The sequence below is a fragment of the Brienomyrus brachyistius genome, unplaced genomic scaffold (genome assembly GCF_023856365.1).
Source record: "Brienomyrus brachyistius isolate T26 unplaced genomic scaffold, BBRACH_0.4 scaffold58, whole genome shotgun sequence".
Classification (NCBI taxonomy): domain Eukaryota; kingdom Metazoa; phylum Chordata; class Actinopteri; order Osteoglossiformes; family Mormyridae; genus Brienomyrus; species Brienomyrus brachyistius.
This window is the reverse complement of record NW_026042333.1, coordinates 613,520-639,890: the sequence shown is the minus strand read 5'-3', so window position 1 is coordinate 639,890 and position 26,371 is coordinate 613,520. Positions and strand designations below refer to the sequence as shown.

Below are 26,371 nucleotides of genomic sequence, written 5' to 3'. Positions count from 1 at the left end.
CCTTCCGGGCAGACTTTAAAAAAAGTCATTCCTGCTTTTAACTTGTCTGTCCTGTGAAATAACTTCATTCTCGCCTGGTTTAGACCGTCCCCACATGACCGCCATCCCAAGGTTAAGAGGGTTTACGAGAAGCGCCCAGTGTCTGGTGACACACAGTGTTAAACTTGAGGGGGGGGGGGGTTATAATTTATTGCCTTCAGTCGGGGGGTTCAGCTTTCATCACTGTAGAACCAGGGAGCTTACACGTGTGTACAGTATGTAACTTGAATTCGTTGTTTTTCTTTTTACAGCTAAATACTTTCCGCAACTTGTGGGAAACAATTTATTACCGGTTCACACAGTTGGACGTGAAGTCTACGCCAATTAAGGGGATTTTAAACATGAAGCCCGAGTCACATGACACGTTTTGAACGTGAAGTCCGGGTCACATGACACGTTTTATTGGTCCGCACAATCCTACTGGCAGTATAATTACTATTTCTGTAGCTGCAAGGTCACGAGTAAAAATCGATGCCCTGCTGTGTTTGTTCAGAAATATCTTTCTGTTCACGTGTGTTTCCTTCAAGTCCCTGAGTCTCCCTATTGCAGTCTGAGTGAATTGGTGACTGTTGCCCTTCGGGTGTGATTGCGGATTAAATTGGCTGAATCTGAGTGGGTTTAAGCTTAAATGAGGGCACGGAACCTGCAGTGGCCGGGACTACTAGGGTCACATTATTAGTTGGTGTCCCTTGAGACAAGTCATGACTGTTGGTTGATGGTAATTTTGAAGCCTCATTTCTCTTACCAGTACCGTGCGAAGGCCATCTGAGAGCAACCTATTTTCCAATTACGGACACTAGATGGCGCTTTAGAAAGGGATAGAGAAGCACGGGTGGGTGAAATTGTGAAAGTCTGTCTGTTTCTCAGCGTTATTCGGGCAAGGGGACCGGAGGGTTTATTCAATTTTGATATGTTTGTAATACTAGCAGTGTGACGAGGCTAAATTCACCCAGACAGACCCTCTGTCCAACACAGAACCACGCTTTGGAGAGTCAGACAGCTTGAACTTGCCATGTACCGTGGGCATAAGTGTTTGTGAATCTGCAGGGAAGCATCAAATTGTGGCAGAAGGCAGCTGAGTGGCTCAGTCTCAGCCAGCACATCGATTCACGGTGCAGCCGTCTGGGGCGCTGATTCTTCCAGCAGGTGGTGCTGTTGTAACAGAATACTAAAGGGCTGAACCTGTGACACCCCCCCCCCCCCCCCCCCACAAAGATAGGTACTTTTATTGTCAGGCAAAAATGCAGAAGCGAAATTTACCAGTAATATAAAAATACACAAAGTAAATCATGCAAGTCCTGTTACGCAAATGTAGAAGATACTGTGTAACATTGGATGTGTAGCAGGAAAAAGGACATTCCTGAATGTGTCATGTGCCGTTGTCTGTCTGTCAGAGCAAGAGGTGGGGGGCAGGACAGATGGAGGGATTCCGTAGCCAAGGAGTATTTATAAACAAGACTGAGAGAGATGGGGAGAGAGGGAGGGGGGTCTGTCAGCTGGAAAAGGAAAAACAGACCAAGAAAAACACTAGGAGGAGAGAAAGAAAGAGAGAGAGAGAGAAAGACCTCAGGTCGGAGATAAACAATGTCAGAGAGACGTGGGGCGGGTGGCGAGGCTGTAACGGGCCGTGAGGGACGAGGAGGCACTGGGAGATTTACAGGGCAGGGAGGAGGAATGGTGCCATGACAACGGACAGGGTTTAAGGGCACATGGAGGAGGCGTGAGACAGGGTCACCTGGGCGAGAAGCAGAGAGCAAGGAGCCGGGCCGGATGGCACTGGGGTGGAGACGCTGACCTCAGAGAGCCTCAGCCGTAAGAAGGAAAAAAGAGTGAAAGAGACGAGTCGGAGAAAGAAAGGGGGTGGGAGGTGCAGGGAGGGAGACTCACCAAAAAAGGGCTCAAGCTTGAGCTGGGGACGCCGCGAGTCAGGCAGAGACAGCAGTGAAGCGAGGGAGTGAAGAAGGGAGAGAGAGAGAGAGAGAGACAGCAGAGGGCTGAGGTCAAAACCTGTAGCCAGGGCAGGCCACCAGCGGCCAATCAGAGTGGAGGTAAGGGGGCAGGCGGGAACAGCTCCTCCGACGGGACCATGGGCCGCTGAGGCGGGAACCGGCACTATGTCCACAGGCTCCGGGCCACAGGAGACGGGTGGGGAGGGCGGGGCGAGCGGGTCCGGCCCGGTGGGCCTGCAGACGCTGCTGGACCTGCTGGTGGGCGTGTACCAGGAGTTCCGCGCCTCGCCGTTCGCACAGGAGAGATACGTGCGCGGCTTTCTGAACTGGGGTGAGTATTTGGGCAAGTAGTCCATGATAGGAAGCGTGACGTGGGTAGTGCCCACCCCTGGCACCCGGGGCATCGACAGCTCTGATTTAATGCTACAGGGATCGATTCCTGAGAATTACTGCAGCATCGTGTTCCGCCGGTGTCATGTGACACACCGTATCCTAACTGACCTGTTTCACAGTTGTTTCGGCTTCCTGTGTATATGTCTTGAGGCTGTTTAGGGTAAAGCGTGTCACTCCGGACGGCGGTCGCAGCCTCTGCTAGGTCTCGACCTCACTAACATCACTGCCATCCAAACACAGCCCTTTCTGTCAGCGGAGTTAAGCTGGGTGTAATCCGGTGTCTCCTGGGGCTAACAGTCCCCTGTTTCCTGTTTGTGAGGCTGGAGATCGCCTTCCTCACTGAACGACATCTTAATAACACAGCGGGCTGCGGTCAGAGGGGAAATCACGCCCACCTTTTCCCTGACGGAGTCCCCAGGTCAGGTAAGGTTGGGGAGCATGCACTGATGCAGCGCAATGCCGTACCCGCCAAGCAGCAAAACTCCTCGGAATCCCAGCGATCCCCCAGGCAGATACACGGTCCAGTCCCACCCTCTGGAAATGACTATCCGTCTGCCGCAGCCAGGGCTTCCCCTTGACCTGGTCTTCAGGGGGCTTGGTGGGGCGTTAATGATGACCCTGAGGGCTATAGGAGCAGCATTCAGCTGGTTAAATCGAGGCAAAACAGTTGGGATCACAGACAGCTGAAAGGCTTACATGTGCTTACAGACTCAATGGAACTGTGGGGTCTGTCTGTTCGCACAGGGTCTTTCACAGCTCTCTGGTAGCACAGTTCTGGACTCTCACTGTCCTTCGCTGTTTGGCCACTGGGGGCCCCCTTGGCTGAACTGCAGGTGAATCTGCAGAGTTGTTTGACCTCCAACTCAAGACCCAAATGCTGCACATGCTGCACAGAGTCTTGTAAGCAAGTTTTAATAAGACAGGGACTTAATGTAGGCTGCTAATTACTACTCTGCTCATTAGCACAGTCCTCTGTGTTTCAGCCCTGGGTCTGTGCGGCAGTCTGTGTCATAACTTGGTCTCTGTATGGAGGTTGTGTATCAGCACAAGGTCTTTGTACAGTAATCTGTATGAGCACTGTGTCTTTTTATGGAAGTCTATATCAGCACAGGGTCTGTGTATGGCAGTCTGCATCAGCACTGTCTGTGTACAGCACTCTGTATCAGCACTGGGTGTTTGTACGGCAGTCTGTATTGCACTGGGTCTGTGTATGGCGGTCCGTATCACCACTGGGTTTGGGGACAGTAGTCTGTCAGCACTGTGTGTTTTTACGGCAGTCTGTATCAGCACAAGGTCTTTGTACAGTAATCTGTATGAGCACTCCACCTTTGTATGGCAGTCTATATCAGCACAAGGTCTGTGTATGGCAGTCTGCCTCAGCACTGTCTGTGTACAGCACTCTGTATCAGCACTGGGTGTTTGTACGGCAGTCTGTATCGCACTGGGTCTGTGTAAGGCATTCGATCAGCACTTGATCTTTATACAGCAGTCTGTATCAGCACTTGGTCTGTGTATGGCAGTCTGTATCACCACTGGGTTTGGGGACAGCAGTCTGTCAGCACTGTGTCTTTTTATGGCAGTCTGTATCAGCACTGTTTCTCCATCTGTGCCAGTCGCTGGTCACTTTGCCTCAGACCTTTGAACAAAAGGTGCAAAACCTCACCTCCGCTTCTCATTACATGGGATCTTAGTCTGTCCAGGTCTGTCATTCATATGCGTGGTGAAGTCATGTTGCCCTGGGGCCACAGTATAAATATCAGGCGTATTTTCTGCATGAGCTTGTGCGGCTTCCTCTTTTTATGTGCCTGTCACTGCAGCTGCTTTCGTGCAGAGTGGCCTGAGGGCTGTGCCGGCTGAGGAACAGCATCCACGCTCCCGCAGACCACAAACGCTCCACCAGCGGCCCCTGAGCCACCCCCCAACCCCCCAGCCTGCTCTGCCTCTCTCTCTGTCCACTCCTTCGTCCATCCCTCAGCCTTCCAGTCTCCGCACTCTCAGCACAGCTCTCGTCATCTCGCATCATATTGGACGACATCTTTGAATTGGCAGAGCGTGAGATGAACACTGAACAGCAATTAAAAACAGGAACAGAGCAGCACCAGGTGCACAAACTCCCCGCTAATGCTTAGAATGGCGATTTAAGCCCTTAATGAACGAGCAGACTTTAGCTCTGTTGCCGATCTTAACTCCCTCTTCCTGTGTGTGTGTGTGGGGGGGGGGGGGGTTGCAATCCACAGTTTATATGTGTTACTTTAGCGATTCTTTGGCATGAGAAACTGCAGGTCCATCTCCCTCTCCTGAGTGCATTCTCTGTCCTTCTACCGTCTGAGAATGCAGCCCCCCCACACACCACGAGTTACGTTTTCAAGTGACCTACTGACCTGTCATGAAATAGTCCATAAGCAGCAATTAGTCAGTATTAAACCACAAGAACAACCTGAGGGTGAAGACAGAAGGAACTGTCTGTGTCTGTCTGTCTCTTTTTCTGTTTCTCTCTCTTTCTGTCTCCCTCTCTGTTACTCTGTCTGCCTGTCTGCCTGTCTGCCTGTCTGCCTGTCTGTCTGTCTGTCTGTCTGTCTGTGTTCCTCTCTCTGTCTCTCCCTCCCTCTCTGTCTCTTTCCTGCTTTCTCTCCTCCCACCCGCCTTGCTGTGCATGAGTGTGGTATACTAGGCTGACACTCCCTACATGGCTGGCTGGCTGGGGGGGGGCAGCTGGGGACCCGGCCAGAGTGAACACATAGAGGAACAGCCCGCAGCCCTCCCAGTGCAAGGTCCGGGCGATCGGGCCTGGGGGTTGCTGGCGGACCCGGCCCGGTTCTGACACACTGTATGTTCAGACTAGCTGATCTCCTCCTTACTGTTCCAACCAGAAGGGTTTGGGGTCCTTCCTGTAAACCACAGGGATTACAGGGAGGGATGGAGAATGGAGGCATCATTGTCAGGGAGAATTTTTGGGGCACAGAAGAATAAGAGGACATGGGGGGGGGGGACACAGAGCAGACACAGTGTGCTGCATCCCTGTCCCCCCGCTGGAGAGATTTCCATTTATGAGGCTGGCAGATGGGCTGGCCCCCATCCACGACAGCAGGGCGGTGGTAAACACAGCCCTTGCGAGGAGCATGGGGGGGGGGGGGAGCACATCCACGCTCAACTTTCCACTTCACATGGGGACCCTGCTCTCTGTCACTAGCCCCGTTAACATGGGGGGGGGGCAGGGGCCTCCCTCTTCACTCTCTAGGCTGTGGCCTCTCTGTGGCGCCATCTGGTGGCCGCTTTGGTGGCATGTCACATCATGGGACAGGTGTGACACTAAGGTAGGTGAGCTGAGCGTTTATTAATAAGCCCTGCATTTCTGAATTTTGTTGGGGAAAGGAGGGCCCAGGGCACTGGGGGGGCGGGGGGGGGTTCAGCCGTTTCTGGAAACTTCCCTGTTCCTTTCACTAAAACAGTTTATAGTGTTGCCTTGGACTCGCCTGCATTCCTGTCTGCATGAGACCCTGAGAGAGCGAGAGGGAAGGATGTGAAGGTCTGGAATACTTGCCTTAAAAAAGACTTAACCAGCGGCAGCTATTCTTAGCCACTGGGCTATTTGTGGCTCTGATTTCTTAAAGGAGAAGTGCTGGGCGGGCCCCAGCTCCGCCCCCAGCTCCGCCCCCAGCTCCGCCCCCAGCTCCGCCCCGCCCCCCCCCCCCCCAGGCCTGGCATGACGTAGGCCAGTCCTCACTGTTTGTTGCCCGTGTTTCCTGGGAAGCCGCATGGTTCCCTGTACTTTCAAGTGGCTGCTTGACAGGTAGAAGGAACAGAATGGGCCTTTGCGGAGGGTCTGGGGGGGGGGGGGGGTTACAGTAAACATTGCGTGTAAAAGTGGGATTTACCACATTCCCCATGAACAGATGGGACTTGCCAAGCCTCCCAGGCCCCAGCCTGTCTACTGATTAGATCAGTATGAGGGAAGTCTAAAGCATCCATTCATATAATAAGATCAGCTGCTTAAATCCATTGAGGTTTTGGCTGTCACATGGGTTTGACTAACCAATGGCAACAATCTCTCTTGACTCCTATCCAATCAAAGCTGAGCCACTGGTGAGGCAGGTGAAGAAGACTCGTATCCAGCGCGACGACTTTGACATCCTCAAAGTGATTGGCCGAGGAACTTTCAGTGAGGTGAGGAGGCGGGGTTCAACCCCCCTTGCGGAGGGGCCCGGGGGGGGGAGGGGGGGGGTTTCCCGTTGTCTGAATCTGACTGCTTCCCCTGCAGGTGGCGCTGGCACGCATGCGTGAGACACAGCAGATTTACGCCCTAAAGATCATGAACAAGTGGGACATGCTGAAGCGAGGAGATGTGAGGCCCTCCCCCGACAGCTGAGATATAGAGGTTAAAAAAAAAAATGGCTGCCGTGAAAAAGGTTGAATCCCAGCTGGTGCCAGTGGAACAGAAGAGCCAGCATAGCATAAATCCAGTGACACCTTGAAATGAGGGAACATTCATGGTTATCAGCAAAACATGACATGCCATACCCCCCCCCCCCCCCCCATCAGACAGGGTGTTACCAGGAGGAACGGGAGGTGCTGGTGAAAGGCGATCGCCGCTGGATCACCGAGCTGCACTACGCCTTCCAGGACGACAACTACCTGGTAGCCACTCTCATTATTAAAGTCAACCTGCAAAATCAAGGTGGCCAGCAGGTGGTGCTGTGGTTAAGGAGCTTGCTGAATGAAACACATAGGCTGCTGTTAACCGTAGTAAATGTTTGAATAAACCCCTAATTTTTACCCAGTACCTGGTGATGGATTACTACGTTGGTGGTGACCTGCTGACCCTGCTCAGTAAATTCGGGGACCGGATCCCAGAGGATATGGCCCAGTTCTACCTGGCAGAGTTGGTGACGGCCGTGGATTCCATCCATAGGCTGGGATATGTACACAGGTACTGCTTTACTAGGAGTGGGACAAAATATCGATTTTACGGTTAATCGTGATTCAGTATTGACCAACAAAATCTCAAGATCGATCTAGATCGATCGCATGTTACTGAATGTGTCATAAATTGAAATGAAATGGAATCCAATCGGGCGTTTATGAATCGGAATGTGAGATCAGAGCTGTTTCCCAGCCCTAAATAATTCCACTCCGTTCCTCAAATAAAAAGGCTCTAATTTATATTTTGGCACATATCTAAGATAAAGTCCTTCGTAAACATGGCCTGCGAGGTTTAGATTTGCCCATTTTTATTTACAGCTATTCTTTTTAGTCAGAAGTTATTGTTTGTGGTTCGACTGAGACTGATTGCTTTTGTTTTTGGAGAACTAAACCCAAATGTTCCTCAAGTGAAAAGATGTTGGTATACAAGCCTTTGCGCTTTTTTTTTTTGTGGTTTTCACAGTTTGGTTCCAGTGACTCTGCATTTGTAATTTTGCTTTCCATTTAGAGCTTTTCAAACTTCTCTCCAAATACGGAAAGCTGCTACATAGAGTTTCATATCACATTCCTATGGGTTTCATATCGAATCGGAACCTAATCAAATAGGAGTGAATTGAATCAGGGCATCTGTGCCAGGGCCCAGCCCTAAGCCTTACCGTGGTGAACTCATATAGGTACAGCCCAACATCAAAAACCTGTGTTTCATTTCCAAACACAACTTCAGTTTCTCTGAAAAAAGATTACAGCGCGTTGCCACACCCACCACACGACAAACCACCTCAGGGATGAGAACCTGAGTGCAGGCGTGCGGCAGGTGATACCTCAGCACCACACTAATCTGAATGGACCAGTGTGAGGTTTTCTCCGGTGACTGGAGTGTCAATCCTGCCACCAACCCTCAACTTTTTCCCCTGTGAGTTGGAGGACTTCCTTATGGGGCTGGATGTAGATTAACATCATACCCAGGACGAGGCAATTGCAGCTGCAGCGGCAACTGCTTAAGGTCCTTGCTCAAGGGCCCAACAGAGTAGAATCACTCCAAGCATTCACAGGATTTGAACCGGCAACCTTCCAGTTGCTGGCACTGATCCCTAGCCTCAGAGCCAGCACTCCATGCCTCTGAAACAGGCTACCTGTTATATCACCCACTGCTCGTCCTCTGCTAGATGTATGTATTTATGTATGTATGTATGTATTTGCCATGTTCTTGTATGGATGTGCCATGCAATTCGAGACGTGCCCTGTGCCTGCCCTCACCCCTCACCCCTCACCCCTCACCCCTCACCGCTCAGGGACATCAAACCAGACAACGTCCTACTTACCGCTGATGGCCACATTCGCCTGGGCGACTTCGGCTCGTGCCTGAGGCTTCAGGAAGATGGCATGGTGAGGGACCCGGCGTTCCCGTTATCTGCCCGGCGTTCCCGGCGTTCCCGTTATCTGCCCGGCGTTCCTGCTGCATGCACTATTGACTGACACCCCCATGGACCCTCTCAGGTTTTCTCATCCCTGGCGGTCGGCACGCCGGATTACCTGTCCCCCGAGATCCTGCGAGCCGTGGAGGGGGGCGGCGGCTACGGACCGGAGTGCGACTGGTGGGCGGTGGGCATCTGCGCGTACGAGATGCTCTTCGGAACCACGCCCTTCTATGCAGAGAGCATCTCAGAGACGTACGCCAAGATCATCCACTTCAAGGTGAGGGCAGACGGTTTCCAGCAGACATGCTGATCCAGGCAGACTGCTTTACGTCTTAATGTCTGCAGCTTGTTACTGGAAAGCGAAACTGGTTGGTTAGTACCTAACTGGGACTTGGTTGAAATTACAGTGGTTTACAGGACTGAGAGTTGGTTGACTGCTGGTAAACTGCTCAGAGCTGGTGATAGTTCCTTAGCAACCAGAAACTCTGTGCAGGTGTGTATCTGTGTGTGTGTGTGTGTGTGTGTGTGTGTGTGTGTGTGTGTGTGTGTGTGTGTGTGTGTGTGTGTGGTGGTATTGGGGACCATGACTTCACCACGCATATGAAAAAAACTGTGACTACAATTAAAAAACTAGAAATGTCAAAAGACTTATATTATTTATTTATGGTTAAGGTTAGGACTGATTAAGGGTTACAGTTATCAAAGTTTGGATTATGCCCAGTGGCGAAACAACCTCACACAAGGTACCGGGGCAAATATATAAATATATTCTAGTTGTTAAGAAGAATCATATCAGTATAAATTATCTGTATTTAGTGTACGGGAGGTTCCTCTTATGGCTCCGCCCCTGATTATGCCCCTGGAACTTCCCACAATAACATATATACAGTCGATTTTCGCGGCTTCACTCCATTGCGGTTTTTTGTTTATTCATTATGAAGTTGATCGAGACAGTGAAAATGATACATCGCTACGCATTGGAAGCAGCTTTGCTCTTCGTAATTAAATGCACAATGATAATAATATGGTATTTGTAACGTGTAATATGTCTTATTTTGTCTAATATATTGGGTAATACGAGTGTAATTGTCATGACTTGCCTGTACGATTCTCTTGTGCGCCACACTACTCTATCTGGAGTAATTCCACATAAACCCTTCGATCCTGATTCCTCGTCTCCCCGTTCCTGCTTCCGTGTCCAGCAAACATAACAGTAATGGTGACTAAAGGGTGTTATTCTCTGTCTAGAGAGCTCTAATAATATTAAAAACCGCATTTAGAAGGTCGTAAACAGGTTTTCTATACTCTAACTACGAAAATTATCCTTTCCTACTTATGAATTCCTACTTCGCGGAAATTCACGTATCGCGGTACAGTCTGGAAATGATTAACCGCGATAAACGAGGGCCGAAAGTTTATGAACTGTGTGTGTGTGTGTGTGTGTGTGTGTGTGTGTGTGTGTGTGTGTGTGTGTGTGTGTGTGTGTGCGCGTGCGCACGCACGCATTCTCCAGGAGTACTTTGAGTTCCCGCTGTCGGGCCCCGAGGTCTCCGCTGAGGCACGCTCACTCATCGAGGGTCTGATCTGCGAACGGGAGAAGCGATTGGGTGCCGGCGGCTGTGGGGACTTTCGGAAGCACCCCTTCCTCTCCGGCCTGGACTGGAGCTCTTTGCACCGCCAGCCAGCGCCGTTCCTGCCAGAGGTGTCCAACCCCACGGACACCTCCAACTTCGACGTCCTCGATGACTGCCTCAGTGAGATGGTAATTATGGAGCCGACCCTCACCCCCACTCTGACCCCCACCCACTGCCGTCATTACCGGCGGTTTCCTCTACTATGTTCAACATTAAACAAACAGACAATGATTCACTCCAAGTCACATGGGGCTCTATGCTTAAAGGGACCCTCCCCAGGGGTTTATGGAACTCCTGTGGGAGCCCTTAGAATCCTCAGCAGTTAGCGATTTGTCCTGCTGCATTGGGGCGGGGTTTAATAATCTAGATTCCAACCATGCACACGTGGCTCCCTGCTCTTTCTCTCACTGATTATACATATGTCTGTTTTGCTTAACCATAGCTACGGGAACGCGTTCCGCATTCTCCAAAAACGTAAACTTTTTAGCAAGATTGAGGAAACCGAAACACCGGCAGGTTTTGCTATAATTATCCAGAGACACGTGTGGCTTTTTTATACTGTGTTCACTCCTATGAAATTTGCAGTTTATTGACGTTCTGGGCTTGTGGCAAGTTCTCTTTGTACTTCTCGCATAAAAACCGGGGCGCAGAAATGTAGCTCCTTTCACTGGTGGGCTATTACTGGCAAGCTGACATCCATGCTTCTTTTTCGAACATAAACACAGCTATTTCTGGGTAAAACTGGCCGGGTTGTTGTCATTTCTCAAGCTGTGTCTAAATTTGGGTGTTGCTGGAGCAAACGTTTGACGGTGCCACCGGCACGAAGTCTGAAGGGCTAGTCGGCAGGTCGAGCTTCTCGGCACAATCATTTGGGAACACAGTCACGTGTGGAGGAAACTCTGTGTCCGACAGGAGACGCTGTGTGACGTCATGGACCGGGCGCCTGTGGGGGTTCACCTGGCCTTTGTGGGCTACTCCTACACAGCCACGAGGTGAGACACATTCTCAGCTTCTATCCAAAAGGTAGGAATTTCGCCCCCTGCTGCCCAAATGAAAATAATGCATCTTATTAAGTCACACAGATTGTGGAAGTTGTCTATAGAGCTTAACACACGTAAAAGGTTTCTTTCTTTTCTGTAGAGAGACAGGGGCAATGGATCGGAGTCATGACATCATGATGGAGATTGACAGGCAGGCAGTCAAAGACCGCAACACTCTGAGGTTCCAGGAGAAACTGGTGAGAGCCAGATCGCAATTGGCAGCTGTGATAACTCAAGACACTACGACTCACTTTGTGCCTGTTGCAGAGTCCAGTATGGCAGCTTAGGGATAGTCCCAGCGCTGAGCTGCCAGTGCTGCAGGTGCTCCCCCTGCTGGCCGTGCCAGGAACAGCAGATGCTGTGTGTGGCAGCGACAAGGCACAGCTAAACACGGCGTGGAGCGATGACCTGCACAGGTACTTGTCCATGTGCATGTCAGCTACAGGTGTTTCTAGAACAGATTCTCCCGAGATTAGAGTCTGGATGACCTGCATGATTGTCTCATTTTAGTAATTTACATATATTTTATCTTTGCTTTCATGGGATGGGATGCTCACATGCAAGTGATTTCTGCATAGAGGAGATGATTAACGCAAGTATTGCTGCCCCCCCCCCCCTTGTTATAGGAGGCTTCGGGAGGCAGAGAAGAGGAACGGGGAGCTGGAGCGGGAGATGGCGACGCTCCGGGAGGAGATCGAGAGCATATGCATCAAGGACGACTCAGGCAAGCATCCGCCCAGCGCTACCCACCATTGCAACTTTTCCAGTGATATTTTCCATTCTGTCATCAGATCATTGAGTTTAAAGTCACAACGCTGCCCCCTGGTGGCCACGGAGAATTAGGCCCTTGGTGATTCTATTGCACTTATTCTTCACGTTATGAATTTGTTAAGCAAATGCAGCCATGGAAAGAAGCTTGACTGGATCCCACTTTTTTTGGTACGTTACCAGAAAGCTTTGGTCTTCCTGGTCTGATGTCCTGCCCCTTCTTTTATGTCCCCTCTGTCCTCAGAGCTGAATGTCTGCCCCCCCCACCCAGGTCTGAGGGCTACGGTTGACCCTAGCCCCCCGCCCCCCCCATCTCCAGGCATCAGAGCCCAGCAGCTGAGCTCCTCCTCGCCCAGTACGCGCACCCCGGCAGATCCCTTGTGGGGTAGATTCAGTCAGTGAGAGTCTGGTTGAGTGTTTGTTTCCTCTTATACAGACTGATTTAACGATATGGTGGGGGCATAGATAGTTCCGGTGAAAGCCCATGTGGAGCCATAGCCGAGCTGCTCCGCCAGGTCAGGAGGGGGGCATTTTGCCATGTCGGTGCCCCCTCAGAAGATGACACCCTACGCAGCCGCCTATGTCTCCTAATGGGTTGACTGACACTGGGTCTGGTTTTGGAAAGCAGAAGATCTTAATATAAATGCATATATCATGTATTCATACATAAGGGTAAATTTTGCCAAAGGATACTCTGTGTGCTGATGTGCAGGTTTCTTGGTAGCGTATAACGCTATAGAGTCTCGCAGGAGAACTTTGCCTTTATATCCTCTCTTTCCTGCCACTTGATTGATCCATTTCCCCATTATCCTACATTCTGGCCCAATCTATGTGCCTACAGAGGACAACGGCGCCTCCTGTCTGCCATCATCCGCTAGTGATCCCTCTACACTGATACCTGCTGCTCTTCCACAGGGTAGGGGCAGTTATCTATGTTCTCAAATGAGTAGATATGGCAAATATTTCAAAACCGAAGAACAGACCCAAACGTAGGTGAACTTGTATATGGAATTGTGGGAGGGCGCCACCTGCTGGTCGGAGTGATGGGACAGGTGTGCAGCAGGTCGTGGCAGGAATTAATGGCCTCCACTGTGGCATTCAGGCTCCTGTCTTTTGTTCTGTCTACTTCCACTTCTTAGCCAAAGAAGCAACATAAGCTCCCATACCAGTTCATTTATGTCAACATTATAATCAACACAGTGATAATATCAACACTAAACACTATGACCACCAACACCAAAAGCATTGATATCAACACCAAGACCATCAAAAGCATTCATATCAACACCAAGACCATCAAAAGCATTGATATCAACACCAAGACCATCAAAAGCATTCATATCAACACCAAGACCATCAAAAGCATTCATATCAACACCAAGACCACCAACACCAAGCAGCATTCATATCAACACCAAGACCACCAACAGCATTCATATCAACACCAAGACCATCAACAGCATTCATATCAACACCAAATTCCAAAACCTTCAACAACATTTTAACTGACTCTAGAGTTCAACTATGGAAAAATCATGGTCATGCCAGTATTATCGAACACTCTTCTGATGATGCTATCCGTCCCTGGTTCTTTCCCTCAGGTGAAGTGGCCTCAGGTGACCTGTGAGGGCTACCTGTTGGTGTGCAGAGGTGGGGAGGGGGCACTCTGTGCCTGGAGGAGGCTGTGCAGTTGAGACATCTCTTGACCCCTCTCCTCACACTGGGGGCACTTGTCGATCCCTCCATCTCACCTAGCATCTTGGAGTTGCCTTTCTCCAACACCAAAGTGTCAACAAGATCACAGCAGTGGAGGTCCATGACAAAGCCGGCCACACAGTATGGACCAGGTGACTTTGCAATGTCCAATCAGGGCAACCCATCTAGCTGGCACTGGTACACAGGGTTCCAGGCAGAACAGCAGAGAGAATGATGGACTTCTTGAAATTGGAGCCTCTCTGCTTTCTTTACCTTCCTACTGTTCTTCAGTTGAAGCAAGGGAGAGATCAGTCACCCTCCCCAAATCTGATACACCAATACTGTGGACTATTCAATGTGCCTTACCAGTGCTTTACTGAATCAGGGATGGACTGAGTCCAGGAGATGTGGAGAGCAAGCAGCAGAGAGAGACGAGTGGAGGTCGCTGAGGTTACACGGCATGCAGGAGGTCAGGCAATGGACCAGCATGGTTGTACGTTCTGAGACGGCAACCTTCCAGAACTTCCAGGACTCATCCCTGCAGCGGAAATGTGTTTTTTGCTGAAATTAACCAAGGGAACCTCTATGCAAAGATTTCTGATGTGTCTGCAGTGCCACACAGAAATGCGTAAATCCAACAAGATGGACAGCCAGAAGCAGAAATGGGCAGCCAGATGTTTGTAAACAGATTCAGGAGGACTAGCTGACGAGGCCTGCTGATGAGGCCTGCTGACAAGGGTTGAGTGTAGGCATGTGAAGCATTCGTCAGGACTTCACAGAACATTTCTGCCACTTAGGATAGGAAGATGCAACACTTTCTTGGGGATTTGATGAAGATGATGGTGACTTGCGTGCAAAGGACACACAGACATGTCAGGGGGGAGGGTTGTCGCAGAATATTGATGGCGTTTGACGTGCGCAACTGTGATGTTAAATGACTCTTAGTCTTAACTAGTCTTAACAGGACCAATTCTGTGGTTCTTAAAGGGCACTGTACTGTACACCAGTGTGAAAAGGAGGAGAGGGCAAGCAGCCAATCAGGTGCGAGGGGTGGGCCTGACAGGCCTTCAAGTCGAAAGGCTGGATATGTCCTGCCCTGTTCTTTTGTATAACACAGCACTAATGTTTACACTTGTTTGAATTTTCCAACTAGTCATTGGTCTACATGTGCAACTTGTGCAGATGCATTTCGGCATGTATTGCATTTTACCTTTAATACATATTGCACTATATGATGCTTAATAATAATGTGGGGTGGGGTCAGTCTGGGTGGACGGGGCCGTGATAGTCGGTAACCAAGGACACGAAGGGTTCGTGTGCCCTCCATCGAGGTCGGGGTTGGGGGCTTTAAGTGGGACGTTCTCGTAATTTTCGTCACGTTCACGGATGCATGATGTTTACTAATAAGACACGGAATGTAGCAGCCGGGAAGAGGATGACGGAGGGTCGCGGTGGGTGTTGCTGAGTTCAGTGCTGCATGTAAACGGGAGTTGTATGCAATGGTTGTGATTTTAACAAAAGTGTGCAATATTTCAGTTACTGCATGACGGACGCACATAACCTTCACGTACTAGGTAACATAATGAGAACGTAATATATTGTCGTTTTTAAAAGATTTTGCAGGCGTTTATTTTATTACGAGGAAAATATTTAAGAGTTTATTCTTGCTCACGTGTAATCACCGAAGTTGTTCTTGTAACACCAATAAAGAGATGCATTATTAATTTCGGGTCATTTCCTTGTACTAAGTCTACCAGGCATGCTCCCAGTGTCGCTGTCAGCTCTACAGCAGATCTGGGATTGATACCGCAATGCATTTGCTGTTTATTTGGTCTCCCACGCAATTAATCATTCTTATATGGCTTGATCATGCACATTTAATTGTAATGATATAAGAGTCCGCGAGGTTAATATGCTGCTTCAGCGTTACTGACAAAATTAACCCGGAATTTCGTCATCTATCTGGGTAATGTGTGCAATCATTTTGTGCTAAATTAGTTACCCCATGTAAGGTCCCTAAGTAAATAAGCAAGAAATGACACGCTCCCTTGGTTATACGACGTTGAAACGAGATTATGCCTGAATTTTGTTCATAGCCACAATACATCTTTTCTTACAAAATTTCAATTAATTTTAGCACGCAAAATAAAAATAAGAACATTATTTATTCTGAGGACTGTTGCTATTAGTTACTTTTAGCAGTGAGTCCGGGGTTTCTATCGGCCGTTAAGTTAGTTGATCCTCCGCGACTGCAGGGGGCGGCACGCCGATCATATGAGCATCATATTAGAGCGACGATTCATCAGCGCATGCGTGAGAGGTCCTGAGCAGTGGGTGCGGAGAGCGCATTCGCATTTTTCACTCCTATAAGTGGTATTATTTGCCGTTTTTGTGTGTTGGAGATGGAGCTTGAGGGTGGTACTTATGAGCCTGGGTTTGTGGGAATCCGGTTCTGTCAAGAATGGTAAGAATTACTTTACCAAAGGACACTGAAGTTAGTGCTAGGTAGCCTGTTAGCATCATAGTGCTAGGCTGTGTTCATAAGTTACGTTTGTTAAACATTAGTGTGACTTTTTGACTCGCTTGTTATGCCCGGAAACGTCATATGGAATTATGTTTTTTATAGCAACAACATGCTGTATCCGAAAGAAGACAAAGAGAACCGCATTTTACTCTACGCAGTAAGTGGAAGGTCTTTGCTGTCTTTAAGTACTTGATCTTCTGGTCACTGAAGGAACGTTTCTGGTGTCCATTGGTAAACGAAACGAAACGGCGTAACGAAAACTGCGTCGCAAAATTAATACACTACTGTTATGACAGATTGGATGAAGTGTATAGAATCACTGATTTGTTGGCTTCTGCGTTTAGATCTGTGTCCGCCCGGCGATTCGTCTCATAAATTTGTCTCAACGCGTTTTAGTGCAGGAACTGCGATTACCAGCAAGAAGCCGATAACAGCTGCATCTATGTCAACAAGATCACACACGAGGTTGAGTGAGTGGCGTCCACAGTCTTGCAGCTTTGTAACCAAGTAATGTACATAAAGCGGTTTGAGTACACCGTTATTTTAACCTCGCCCGTGGTTATGTCTCCCAGTGAACTAACTCAGATTATAGCAGATGTGTCCCAAGACCCCACCCTGCCTCGTACTGAAGACCATCCATGTCCCAAGTACGTCTCCAAGTCTCCCCCACACTATCGTACCCTGCCTCGGTTCTTGCTCGCCTCTGATTCCCCACTTTCTTGCCTCACATTTTGCCGCCTGCTATTCCAGGTGCGGACACAAGGAGGCGGTGTTCTTCCAGTCTCACAGCATGAAAGCTGAGGTGCAGTATTCATTTAGATGTAATTGCTCCTAGCAGAATATGCAGTACTGTACCGCTTCCTCATAAATTATTTCTGTTGTGTGTGCAAAAGTAAGCTGTTCGATGTCATTAGAGAGAGCTTGTTTCTCATGGCATAGTGCAACCATCTTGTTTGTTTTGCAGGATGCAATGAGGCTATACTATGTGTGCACAGCGCCTCACTGTGGACATCGCTGGACTGAGTGAAGAGGAGCGGGAGGAAGGTGGCGCATACGTACATCAAAATGATCTCAGGCCAGCGGAGATGCTGTCTGTCACAGGGTTGTGTCTCCATGTCCTCTGCGACTGGCTTCCACATCGGAACAGAAACTGCTTTCCGTGGTGTTGTTGTGTGACTGGTGTTTGAGAGGAACAGCAAACAACTGGCCGATTTTTTTTTTTTTTAATTTAGTTTTATTTTTGTCAGTGCTGTTGTACATTATTATACGTTTTTTTAAATAATAAAACAAAAAGAGATAAAGGACAATTTTCCATGGACATATATATTTTTTTTAATGTCCCCCTTATGGAGGAATGGGTATGAAGGAGGGGATGAGCAGGCAGGGGCCAGCCAAACCCCCCCCCCCCCCCTCAGATGAAGTACCTGGTGTGCGGGTAGAGCACTAAGGGGGTGATCTTGTGGTCCGTGGTATTGGGGGCACCTTGCTCGTGCGTGTGCTTGCGGTAGTACCGTCGGAGGGCGGGACTTCCCGGGTGCCGCTGCCGTACGTGCTGGAAATAGTCATCAGGACGCGAGGAGGTGAAGCCGCAGTCTTCGCACACGAATATTTTGGAGCGGCGCTGGCGGTACGCGTACTGCTGGGCCACGCCGTGGATCTTGCGTAGGTGGGACTCCAGCGAGCAGCGCTGCGTGAAGGCCTTTTCACACAGCTCGCAGCGGTACGGCCGGATGCCTGCGGGAGCGGTTGCGTTAGCGTCTGGGTGCGTGCGCGCGCTATGAGCAGGCGGCGGCAGTAGGGGGCGCTCTCACCCGTGTGCGTGCGCATGTGCCTCTTCAGGTCGAAGGTGTCGTTGAAGCCCTTGCCGCAAAACCTGCACAGGTGCCTTTTCACCAGGCTGTGGCACTTCAGGTGACGGGTCAGCATGCGCTGCAGCGGGAATACCTTGTGACAGACGGCACACAAGAAGTCCCCGGAACTAGTGGCCAAGCGAGGCTGGTGGGGGGATGAGGGAGGAGCCATGGTTACGGGAGTGGGGTCAGCAAATCCTCAGCCTTCTATTGGATGGTGAATGCATGTGAGTGAACGTGGCTGTGAGGATAGCGTCAGCCTTACCTTGGCACGGGGGGCCATTGACAGCACGGCATGGGGGTAATACTGCCCCTGGGTAGGCAGCAGGGGGTGCTGGGACAGACATGGGGGCCAGGCTTGGGCTATCTCCACTGGCAGGCTGGGGACGGAGGGCTTAGGCAGCGTGGCGGGCTCTGCATCGGAGCCAGGCGAAGACGATTGGTGTTGGGGCAGCGGGGTCGTTCCTGTTGCTGAGGGAAGAGCGGAAAATGACATAATGAGTGAAACATCGTGCGGTTTCAGTCTACAGGCAGACAGACAGACTAGATGGCAAATGGTCACTGTTTACAGTGATGTCCCCAAGCAGTGGGGTTTGTCACACTGAGGATATGCACTGTACAGTGAATAACACAGAAACACACACACACAGCTTTACTCAGTGTCTGTACCTGTGAGTTTTGTCCCGAGTCGCCCTGATCTGCCCTGACCTTTCTCACCTGTCTGGCACTCGTTCGCGGGTGACTGCTCTTCTTCCTCATCCCTCCATCTCCATCCCCCGCAGATGCCCCGTTTCTTCTTCACCAGAAAGGAGCGTGGCATCTCTCTGTCCTTGTCCTCGTCGCCCGTCTACCACCACTGTCCTGGGGTCCTGTCCGTCTCCGTTTATGCGCGGTGGGTGTCGGCCAATGCCCCCCTCCCCCCTCCCCCCGACAGCTTCATACGCACCTATCACTGCTCCCAGACCCGCACCCCCACAGGTAAAGAAAAGAAATCACAGCACTCATTTCCCTGGCTTGTCCCGCCTCTAGGGCTGGGTGGGCTGGGCATGTGGGGGTGGACACACCTGTGCAGGATGATGCATGAGACTGTGCAGGCTGATGCCCCCCCCCCAAGCTGGTTTGCATGCCAGATACTGAGAATCTGCCTGCCCCATTCAGGCTCCCCCCGCCTATGTAAATCGGGCCCTGGGATGGATCCTCTCACCGACGCCACGGTTTGTGTAACAGAAGCTTGGTAGTGGAGGGGGGGGGGGGCCCACAGCCTGAACTGCTAGTAAAATCAGCTGTTTGCCAGAGTACCCCCCCCCCCCCTTGCATTGTCTGCTGGGTCTGTCGCTCTCCAGCGCACATAAAGGTTATTCAAATGCGGCAGGGGAGTCAAGAGCCGCACCCCCCTAGGGATCCGCTCCACGCCTGCCTGCCTTCTCGGTCTCTAGTCAGAGTACATGTGTAAACACACAGCTGCAGGCCTGCGCTGCCTGAAGGCTCTTACACACGATCCCTCATTTTTAAATCGTTCCGAAAATACTAAAAGAGCATAAACGTGCAACACTTAAGTCACGTTTGCTTTCACCATGTCCTTCCCTTTGAGAGGCTGAGTCTCGCATAAACTGCCACAGTGTAACTCAGGGAGTCGCAACTTAGTTTTTTTTTTTGTGTTTGTTTTCATCACGCGTCTTTCTTACGCTTAAAAGACCCAGAGCTTTTATCATGCAGAGCAAACACAGCAGCTCGCTGGCGAAGCTCCACGTGACACTTCCTGCCGTGCCTGAACACAGCGGGGCGACAATGATTTGTTCCGACTTGTGCTGGGGCCCGACGACGATCACGAGGCCCTTATTTCAAGTGCAGCCCTGTTCCTCCCCTGTGCAGCCCGCAGTCCCCAAAGGCGCCTAGGATGGGTTTTGCTTCTTCCCGGCCATCCGGGGAACTGTGTGAGTAGGGAAGTGCAGTGACACACATCGGGGCGGTGAGGTCAGAATCCACTGGCAGGATGGGGAGGCAGAGAGCGAAGCGCATTAGGCAAATGTTACAGGGGTCAGATGAAGAACAACCAGCTAGCGCTTCTTATTGTCACTGGTTCACTATCAGGGTTGCCAAGTTTGCCCAACTGGCTGGTGTGAGATTTTCAATTCGAGACAAGTCTGCACGTGCATTTACATGTATGAAACAGTTTTATTACCTCATAATAAAATTGTTGTTTTATTGCTGTAAAAAAACACTTGGTGTAGCTAATTTTAGGTTTCAAATGGAATAAGTCTTACAGACTTGCAGTAAGATTTCTTGCCATTCGAAAGTGTCACGACAGATGCGTGAGAGTTGGCAACCCTGCATTCTTTGAGCACAGGTGTCTGTGTGCTCATGTGTGTACACTGCATAACTTCCCCCTCCAACAAATCTTTTAAGCCCACAGACTTTGAGGAAAAGGTCCAATTACTTTTCAAATGTCGGTAGCTGGTGCTTTGCGCGACAGCTAGCAAAAGCCAGGGAAGTTTTGTCTGGGCTACTCCTCTGCCTGTCACCGCTCGCCGGGCCACCTGGCCAGCTGTCACACAATACTGTCCTGCTCTCCCGCTGCCGACTGCAAGACTCGCTCTAACTGTATGCAAATATGCGCCCCACCCAGCCCCGCTGACGGAGAGCGAGGTGTGGTCACAGGCAACCTTCTGGGCAGACCTGGAAAGAGCCAAGTGCATCCGAACAGTCAAATTCGATTCACTCTCTGCAAAACTCCATCACCCTACACGCCTATGAAAGCTATCTATCGCAAAATAATCTGAAAAGACTGTTGCCTTGTCAATGTGTCTCCCCGATATATATATATATATGATTACAGCTTTAAATTTATACATCCAGTCATTCAGTCGGGGCTGCACAGATATGTATCACACAAATATCTTTGATAAACAGGTAATCTGAAATCCATTCGTTAAATGAAAGAGCGCAGTTGTCGGTAGGATCATAATGCCGATTAGACAGCACCTTTTGTTCTCCATGGTGTAAAGCAAACGCAGCATATACGAATTTATAAACATAATTAAGTGGAAGACGGGTAGTAGTGAGAAGGAGCCTCCTGGTCGCCCCACCCAGGGCAGCAAAATAGGTCGTACTGAAACTCCGCTTTGCATACCTGGATGCGCTCAGGCCGGACTGCGCTGGCGCAGGAGGGCTTGCGGGAATATCTTTGACTGTTAAATGGCCTTGTTTGGCGAAGCCAACCGCACGTTATGCGGAGGCCGGCGAGAGGGACGCTGCGCCGCTGCACGACCCATTCGAAAAGAAAAACACAGTGTCACTACTTCTGCTTTTATTTTTTTTAGCCATTAACAGACACTATTACCCGCAGCAAACGACAGCTGAAGCTGTGAATTATTTTACCGCCTGTTTAAAAGATCTCCCATCATCTAGCATTTCCTGACCTAATAATAAGGCATTGGTGTGATTAACGGCGAGAAAAAAAAACATCCTGTCTAGTCTGATATTATCAGGCGCATGATATGCATTGTGGGAGATGGAGAGATACAATAAATGCGTGCTTCTCATACAAACGAGGCCTCACATAAGTACGATGGCATGGTCAATAGAAAGTTGCAGAATGAAATCTCGGGAAGTATATAGCTATTTTATATCTTTTTTTGTAAATCTACCCGGCTATATAAGTGATTTTTAAAGTTACGTTGTTCCAACCACGTCGTATGAAAACTAATATTTATGTGCAGTTATGGGAGTAACACATTATTACTCTCAAAAATGCATGGAAACTTTAATCAGATTACTTATGTGCGCGATGCATAACGAAAAGCGCATCCACTGTAATACACAGTAACGGGGCAATAACCCGCCCTCTAGTCAAATTGCACATGTGACCCGGAAGTGATACCGCCGGAAGGAAACGCGAGTTTACCGGAAGCCGCCATCTGCTGCAGCACGCCAGTTTGCTTTGTTAAATCTAGTCGGTATTCATATTCACCGCGACTGCAGTCTGAATATAAACATGTAAGTTATTTGTTTTGTCGTTAATGTAATTATTCAATTTTTCTTAAAGTGGAGTGTTTACGAGGCGATTTGGTTGCGTTTCTTTATCGTATGTATCATGTGTTAGCCGGTGGTTAATCCGGTGCGTGTAACTCTTTGCAAAGAGCTGGCCTAACTAAATACCCGCGTGGGATTTCTAAGTAAACACTTCATGTCTTTGCGTCTTTTGTAGGAGTCTTTTGAATAAGCCCAAATCAGAGATGACGCCGGAGGAGCTGCAGAAGCGGGAGGAGGAGGAGTTCAACACGGGCCCGCTGTCCGTGCTCACCCAGTCGGTGAAAAACAACACGCAAGTCCTCATCAACTGCCGAAATAACAAGAAGCTGCTTGGCCGTGTTAAGGCGTTTGACAGGTAGAAACATAAGAAATTTACAAACGAGAGGAGGCCATTCGGCCCATCAAGGTCGTTTGGGGAGAACTTAACTAATATCTCAGAGTTGTTAAAATCTGACCTAGCTCTGATTTAAATGAACCCAGGGTTTTAGCTTGCACTACACTAACAGGACGTCTATTCCATACTCTAAATACACGCTGTGTAAAGAAGTGCTTCCTCAGATTCATTTGAAAATGTTCACCTGCTAATTTGCACTTATGGCCACGAGTTCTAGTATTTAAACTAATATTGAAATAGCCATTTGGCTGAACAGCATCCAGACCTGTTAGAATCTTATATACCTGGATCACGTTCCCCCTTAGTTTCCTTTGCTCAAGGCTAAACAGATTCAGCTCAGCTAACCTCTCCTCATAAGACACTCCTCTATGACATGGAATCATTCTCGTAGCCCTACATCACACCTTTTCTAAGGCAGCAATGGCCTTCTTAAGGTATGGTGACCAAACCCGCACACAATATTCTAGGTGGGGTCTTACCAAGGAATTATATAATCGTAGCATCACCTCCCTTGACTTAAACTCCACACACCCAGAGATGTAACCCAACATCCTATTGACCTTTCTAATTGGACAACACGGAGAGGATTCATGGTGTTCATGTGTTTCGTTTAATGACAACAGTCAATATAACAACTAAACTAAATATTTGAACATTTATTATTATATTATATAAATAATATAGATATTTTTGTCTGCTTTTCATGTGGTTTACGCAACATATTTTCCAATGTGCGCTCTCTGTCCGCTGGTGGGAGTGTGCTCGCCTGTGTGTGCTCACCTGTGTGTGTGCACGTGTCTGTGCGTGCGCATCAGGGCGGAGCTCCACCACGCGCGATACAGAGAGCAGAGGAGAACTGTAAACGCGTGACTGTGTAGAGAAAAAAAAAATGACAAGCTGTTATGTAAATAAGATGAATAACATAAAGCTATTTAGTTTGTTTGATAAAAGGAAAATGTATAGACTTGTCCTGTAGGAAGGGTAACCTTAAATGACTTCTCTTGTGATGTGGTGCTAAATAGAAAATAAAATTAAATACAATTAACTTGACCTTCAAGTGGGGGCAGGTGCCGCCGTTGGGGGGTTGGGCGCCCCCCCCCCAATATAATGGTAGGGGAAACACTGAATATCATTAACGTAAATTAGGAACTTACAGTGGTCCTAAAATTGAACCCTGTAGTACCCCACTATGAACACAGGCCCACTGTGACATCGTGCCTCTAATAACTAACCGCTGCTTCCAGTCCGTTAACCAGGTAGGCTGACTTTGGACCTGGGCGAGTCCTTAAGTGTAAATCCTACAAAGAATTCGTCCATATAGAAGTTGTGGGGAACAAGAAATTGGTTTTGGGTTCCAAAGCTTGGGATTGTATGTTTCTTCTTTGGGCTATACTGCTTTGGCGTAATTGGCCACTAATAACTTATTTATTGTACAAAAAGGCAGACATTGTAATGTGTATCTGTAATGTTTTTGTGCTGTACGTACACCGGTCATTTTTACCTGTTATAAATAACATTGTGTCAATGTGTCTTCCTGTGTTGTGCAGGCACTGCAACATGGTGCTGGAGAACGTGAAGGAAATGTGGACTGAGGTCCCCAAGAGCGGGAAGGGCAAGAAGAAGTCCAAGCCGGTCAACAAGGACCGCTACATCTCCAAGATGTTCCTGCGTGGTGACTCAGTCATTGTGGTGCTGAGGAACCCACTTATCAGTGGGAAATAGTCCCCTCCCCCCCTTTTAGGTGAATGGTGAACAGTCTCGGTCCTCAGCGGTCACATGCGATGGTCCATCATTTTGGTCTTTGGTTTGTTTATTTGGATAATTAAAGCCAAATGTATGTGATGTGTAACTTCATTAGATTTTTTTATAACCCCCCCCCCCCCCCCCCCCCCAAAAAAAAAAAAAAAAGAAAGAAATCTGGAGCCAGTAATTTGGACTTAAAGGCTGGAACCTAGACTGGGTCTGATGGCCTCCCAGCTAGTCGCCATGTTACAGGCTGTGGTCATTTTCTCCTTGTGTCTTATTCTCTAGTATCTGGGTGTCAATTTAATGAGCCGCTGAATGTGTGGAGTTTTTATGTGAACCACATCAAGGTCCTTATTCCCTATTATTAAAATGGCTCCATTGTGTTGAACCAGAGAATAGGGTTAGATAAGACTCGGTCTTAACCAGACAGTGGAAATTTGGCTACTGCGTGCTTCCCCTCAAATGACTCACCGGTTCAGTTGGGCTACGTTTTTGGATATCCGTGGCTTTGTAACATTTGCCATTTTCTATGGTGATATTTTTTTTTCCTAATAAAATGAAAAAAAAAGTTTTGTTGGCTGTCCAATTTCTCTGTGTGGCTTCTGATGTTTCTGTTGAAATTGCGGTAGTATGCGGTAGTTGCAGCTGGGTGCCTTTTCCTATGTTCAGTGGTACAGTAGGCAGTGTTGGGGTTTCGATCATGTAACTGACCTTTGCTTACATTTCTTGGTAAACCCTAGCTTAGTGTGGCTGTGTTATTCTAAACGAGAAGTTGTTATATTCCCGGCAATCCTCAGCGCCCTCTGCTGGTGCAGAGCGTAGCGGCATTAACGTGCTTTTGATCGGAAACACAAAGTGCTTTAAACCCGGTCGGTTTAAAGCCAGCGATGGCAGTTTTGAATTGTCAGTCTCAGCGGCTAATTCCCTTCCCCCGGATACCCCAATTATGCTTCTTTCGATGTTATGTCGTTTGGTAAAATGGGTACGGTTGTTTCGATATAACGAGGAGCCAGTATAATACATTTGTAATGCTGCGAAATAAAACGTAGGGAAGGTTGTGCTGAAAAAACGCCCTAAAAAAGGGGACCCATCAAGAGGCCAGCGCTGCCGACTTAGGGGCTGGCTCGGTGGGGGGCATTGTTCAGCGTACGGAATTCACATGTCATATCTACGTCATGAGTGTTTACTCCCCCAGTTCAAAGATACCGAGTACAGCTGGCTGGCATCTCTCCGGTGCCCGTACAGTATGATTGTGTGGTACCCATCAAGGGTGTACCCCATCTTTGGGCCCAATGAATGGACATAATATATGTGCATGTAGATTAGATATAAAACATTGTCTGTTTACAGAAAGCTGTGTTTTGATTACTCATCCTGGTGTTTGTTGTCGGTAGTAATCTTAAATGGTCGCAAGTACAATAACGCCAACGTATTAGATGAATGGTTTTAGAGTTTGAGGAAAACCTGCCCATGCGTTTTAAAAGTTAATCATACTTTTTAATACGCGAATGGAACAAAAGGCTAATTCGCTACAGGCTAGATCACAAAATTCTCCTACTGAAATCGCAGCACGGGATTTTCATGTTTGTATGTACGTTTGTTTAAGAATGAAAGAACTTGCATATTAAATTCTGAATGTAAATATCCTGCCGTAATGATGCTCGAAAAATAGTAAATTACATGAAATTAGAAGCATAAAATCCTCGCGCAAACATTTTAGGCCTAAAAGGCCTACTCATGTGTAATATATTGTATAGCTATTTTTGAGTTACCCTGTATAATATATACTTAACAAGCATATAATGCCCTGCGGCTTTTAGCCGTGGAGGGTAATCTTTGGAAACCAATAGCGCTGAGTCATTTGAATAAAGTGCTCCTTGCATAAAATGAACATCTGAACAATATACAGCGAGAGATGGACGAGCGGTGCTGCCCAGCATATGCAGCCTTACAGTAACTTCTGCAACTT

The 26,371-nt window shown here is 48.7% G+C and overlaps 4 protein-coding genes across 7 annotated transcripts; 3 read left to right on the top strand and 1 right to left on the bottom strand.

The window, feature by feature from the left end:
* Positions 1-1,358: 1,358 nt before the first annotated feature.
* On the top strand, positions 1,359-15,580 carry LOC125724928 (myotonin-protein kinase). 3 transcript variants are annotated; one of them, XM_049001406.1, is made up of 15 exons: positions 1,359-2,319; positions 6,454-6,545; positions 6,640-6,723; positions 6,921-7,016; positions 7,160-7,308; positions 8,594-8,687; positions 8,799-8,996; positions 10,233-10,481; positions 11,266-11,345; positions 11,494-11,590; positions 11,661-11,809; positions 12,020-12,117; positions 12,406-12,516; positions 13,003-13,077; positions 13,763-15,580. In XM_049001406.1, the coding sequence occupies exons 1-15, from the start codon at positions 2,154-2,156 to the stop codon at positions 13,786-13,788; spliced, it is 1,764 nt and encodes a 587-aa protein (XP_048857363.1). In that variant the 5' UTR covers positions 1,359-2,153; the 3' UTR covers positions 13,789-15,580. The 3 variants fall into 3 exon arrangements, with proteins under 3 accessions (XP_048857363.1, XP_048857362.1, XP_048857364.1); XM_049001405.1 differs by having other exon boundaries at positions 12,406-12,555; XM_049001407.1 differs by lacking the exons at positions 12,406-12,516; positions 13,003-13,077.
* Positions 15,581-16,162: 582 nt separating this feature from the next.
* Positions 16,163-17,627, top strand: polr2i (RNA polymerase II subunit I). Its single transcript, XM_049001440.1, has 6 exons — positions 16,163-16,320; positions 16,483-16,537; positions 16,777-16,850; positions 16,953-17,027; positions 17,131-17,182; positions 17,345-17,627. Exons 1-6 carry the CDS (start codon positions 16,259-16,261, stop codon positions 17,405-17,407), a joined length of 381 nt encoding a protein of 126 aa, XP_048857397.1. The 5' UTR covers positions 16,163-16,258; the 3' UTR covers positions 17,408-17,627.
* Positions 17,628-17,688: 61 nt separating this feature from the next.
* zgc:171929 (uncharacterized protein LOC100124596 homolog) lies at positions 17,689-19,444 on the bottom strand. Of its 2 annotated transcripts, none has more exons than XM_049001429.1 (4): positions 18,948-19,444; positions 18,496-18,701; positions 18,192-18,375; positions 17,689-18,114 (listed from the first exon to the last, which is right to left on the bottom strand). In XM_049001429.1, exons 1-4 carry the CDS (start codon positions 19,048-19,050, stop codon positions 17,792-17,794), a joined length of 816 nt encoding a protein of 271 aa, XP_048857386.1. In that variant the 5' UTR covers positions 19,051-19,444; the 3' UTR covers positions 17,689-17,791. The 2 variants fall into 2 exon arrangements, with proteins under 2 accessions (XP_048857386.1, XP_048857387.1); XM_049001430.1 differs by having other exon boundaries at positions 18,192-18,309.
* Positions 19,445-22,078: 2,634 nt separating this feature from the next.
* snrpd2 (small nuclear ribonucleoprotein D2 polypeptide) lies at positions 22,079-24,542 on the top strand. Its single transcript, XM_049001441.1, has 3 exons — positions 22,079-22,226; positions 22,438-22,617; positions 24,204-24,542. Coding segments are annotated over exons 1-3 (357 nt in total). The 5' UTR covers positions 22,079-22,224; the 3' UTR covers positions 24,379-24,542.
* Positions 24,543-26,371: the final 1,829 nt, after the last annotated feature.

Bases quoted from the DNA above. Each gene is read 5' to 3' on its own strand.
- snrpd2 (XM_049001441.1), top strand. The intron at 22,618-24,203 runs GTAGAAACATAA...TGTGTTGTGCAG, and splicing joins CGTGTTAAGGCGTTTGACAG to GCACTGCAACATGGTGCTGG.
- zgc:171929 (XM_049001429.1), bottom strand. From the start codon at position 19,050: ATGCCACGCTCCTTTCTGGTGAAGAAGAAACGGGGCATCTGCGGGGGA. The intron at 18,702-18,947 runs GTGAGAAAGGTC...CTCTTCCCTCAG, and splicing joins CGCGAACGAGTGCCAGACAG to CAACAGGAACGACCCCGCTG. The intron at 18,115-18,191 runs GTGAGAGCGCCC...CCGCTCCCGCAG, and splicing joins GCACATGCGCACGCACACGG to GCATCCGGCCGTACCGCTGC.
- LOC125724928 (XM_049001405.1), top strand. From the start codon at position 2,154: ATGTCCACAGGCTCCGGGCCACAGGAGACGGGTGGGGAGGGCGGGGCG. The intron at 2,320-6,453 runs GTGAGTATTTGG...ATCCAATCAAAG, and splicing joins GCGCGGCTTTCTGAACTGGG to CTGAGCCACTGGTGAGGCAG. The intron at 10,482-11,265 runs GTAATTATGGAG...TGTGTCCGACAG, and splicing joins ATGACTGCCTCAGTGAGATG to GAGACGCTGTGTGACGTCAT.
- polr2i (XM_049001440.1), top strand. From the start codon at position 16,259: ATGGAGCTTGAGGGTGGTACTTATGAGCCTGGGTTTGTGGGAATCCGG. The intron at 16,321-16,482 runs GTAAGAATTACT...TGTTTTTTATAG, and splicing joins ATCCGGTTCTGTCAAGAATG to CAACAACATGCTGTATCCGA. The intron at 16,538-16,776 runs GTAAGTGGAAGG...AACGCGTTTTAG, and splicing joins ACCGCATTTTACTCTACGCA to TGCAGGAACTGCGATTACCA.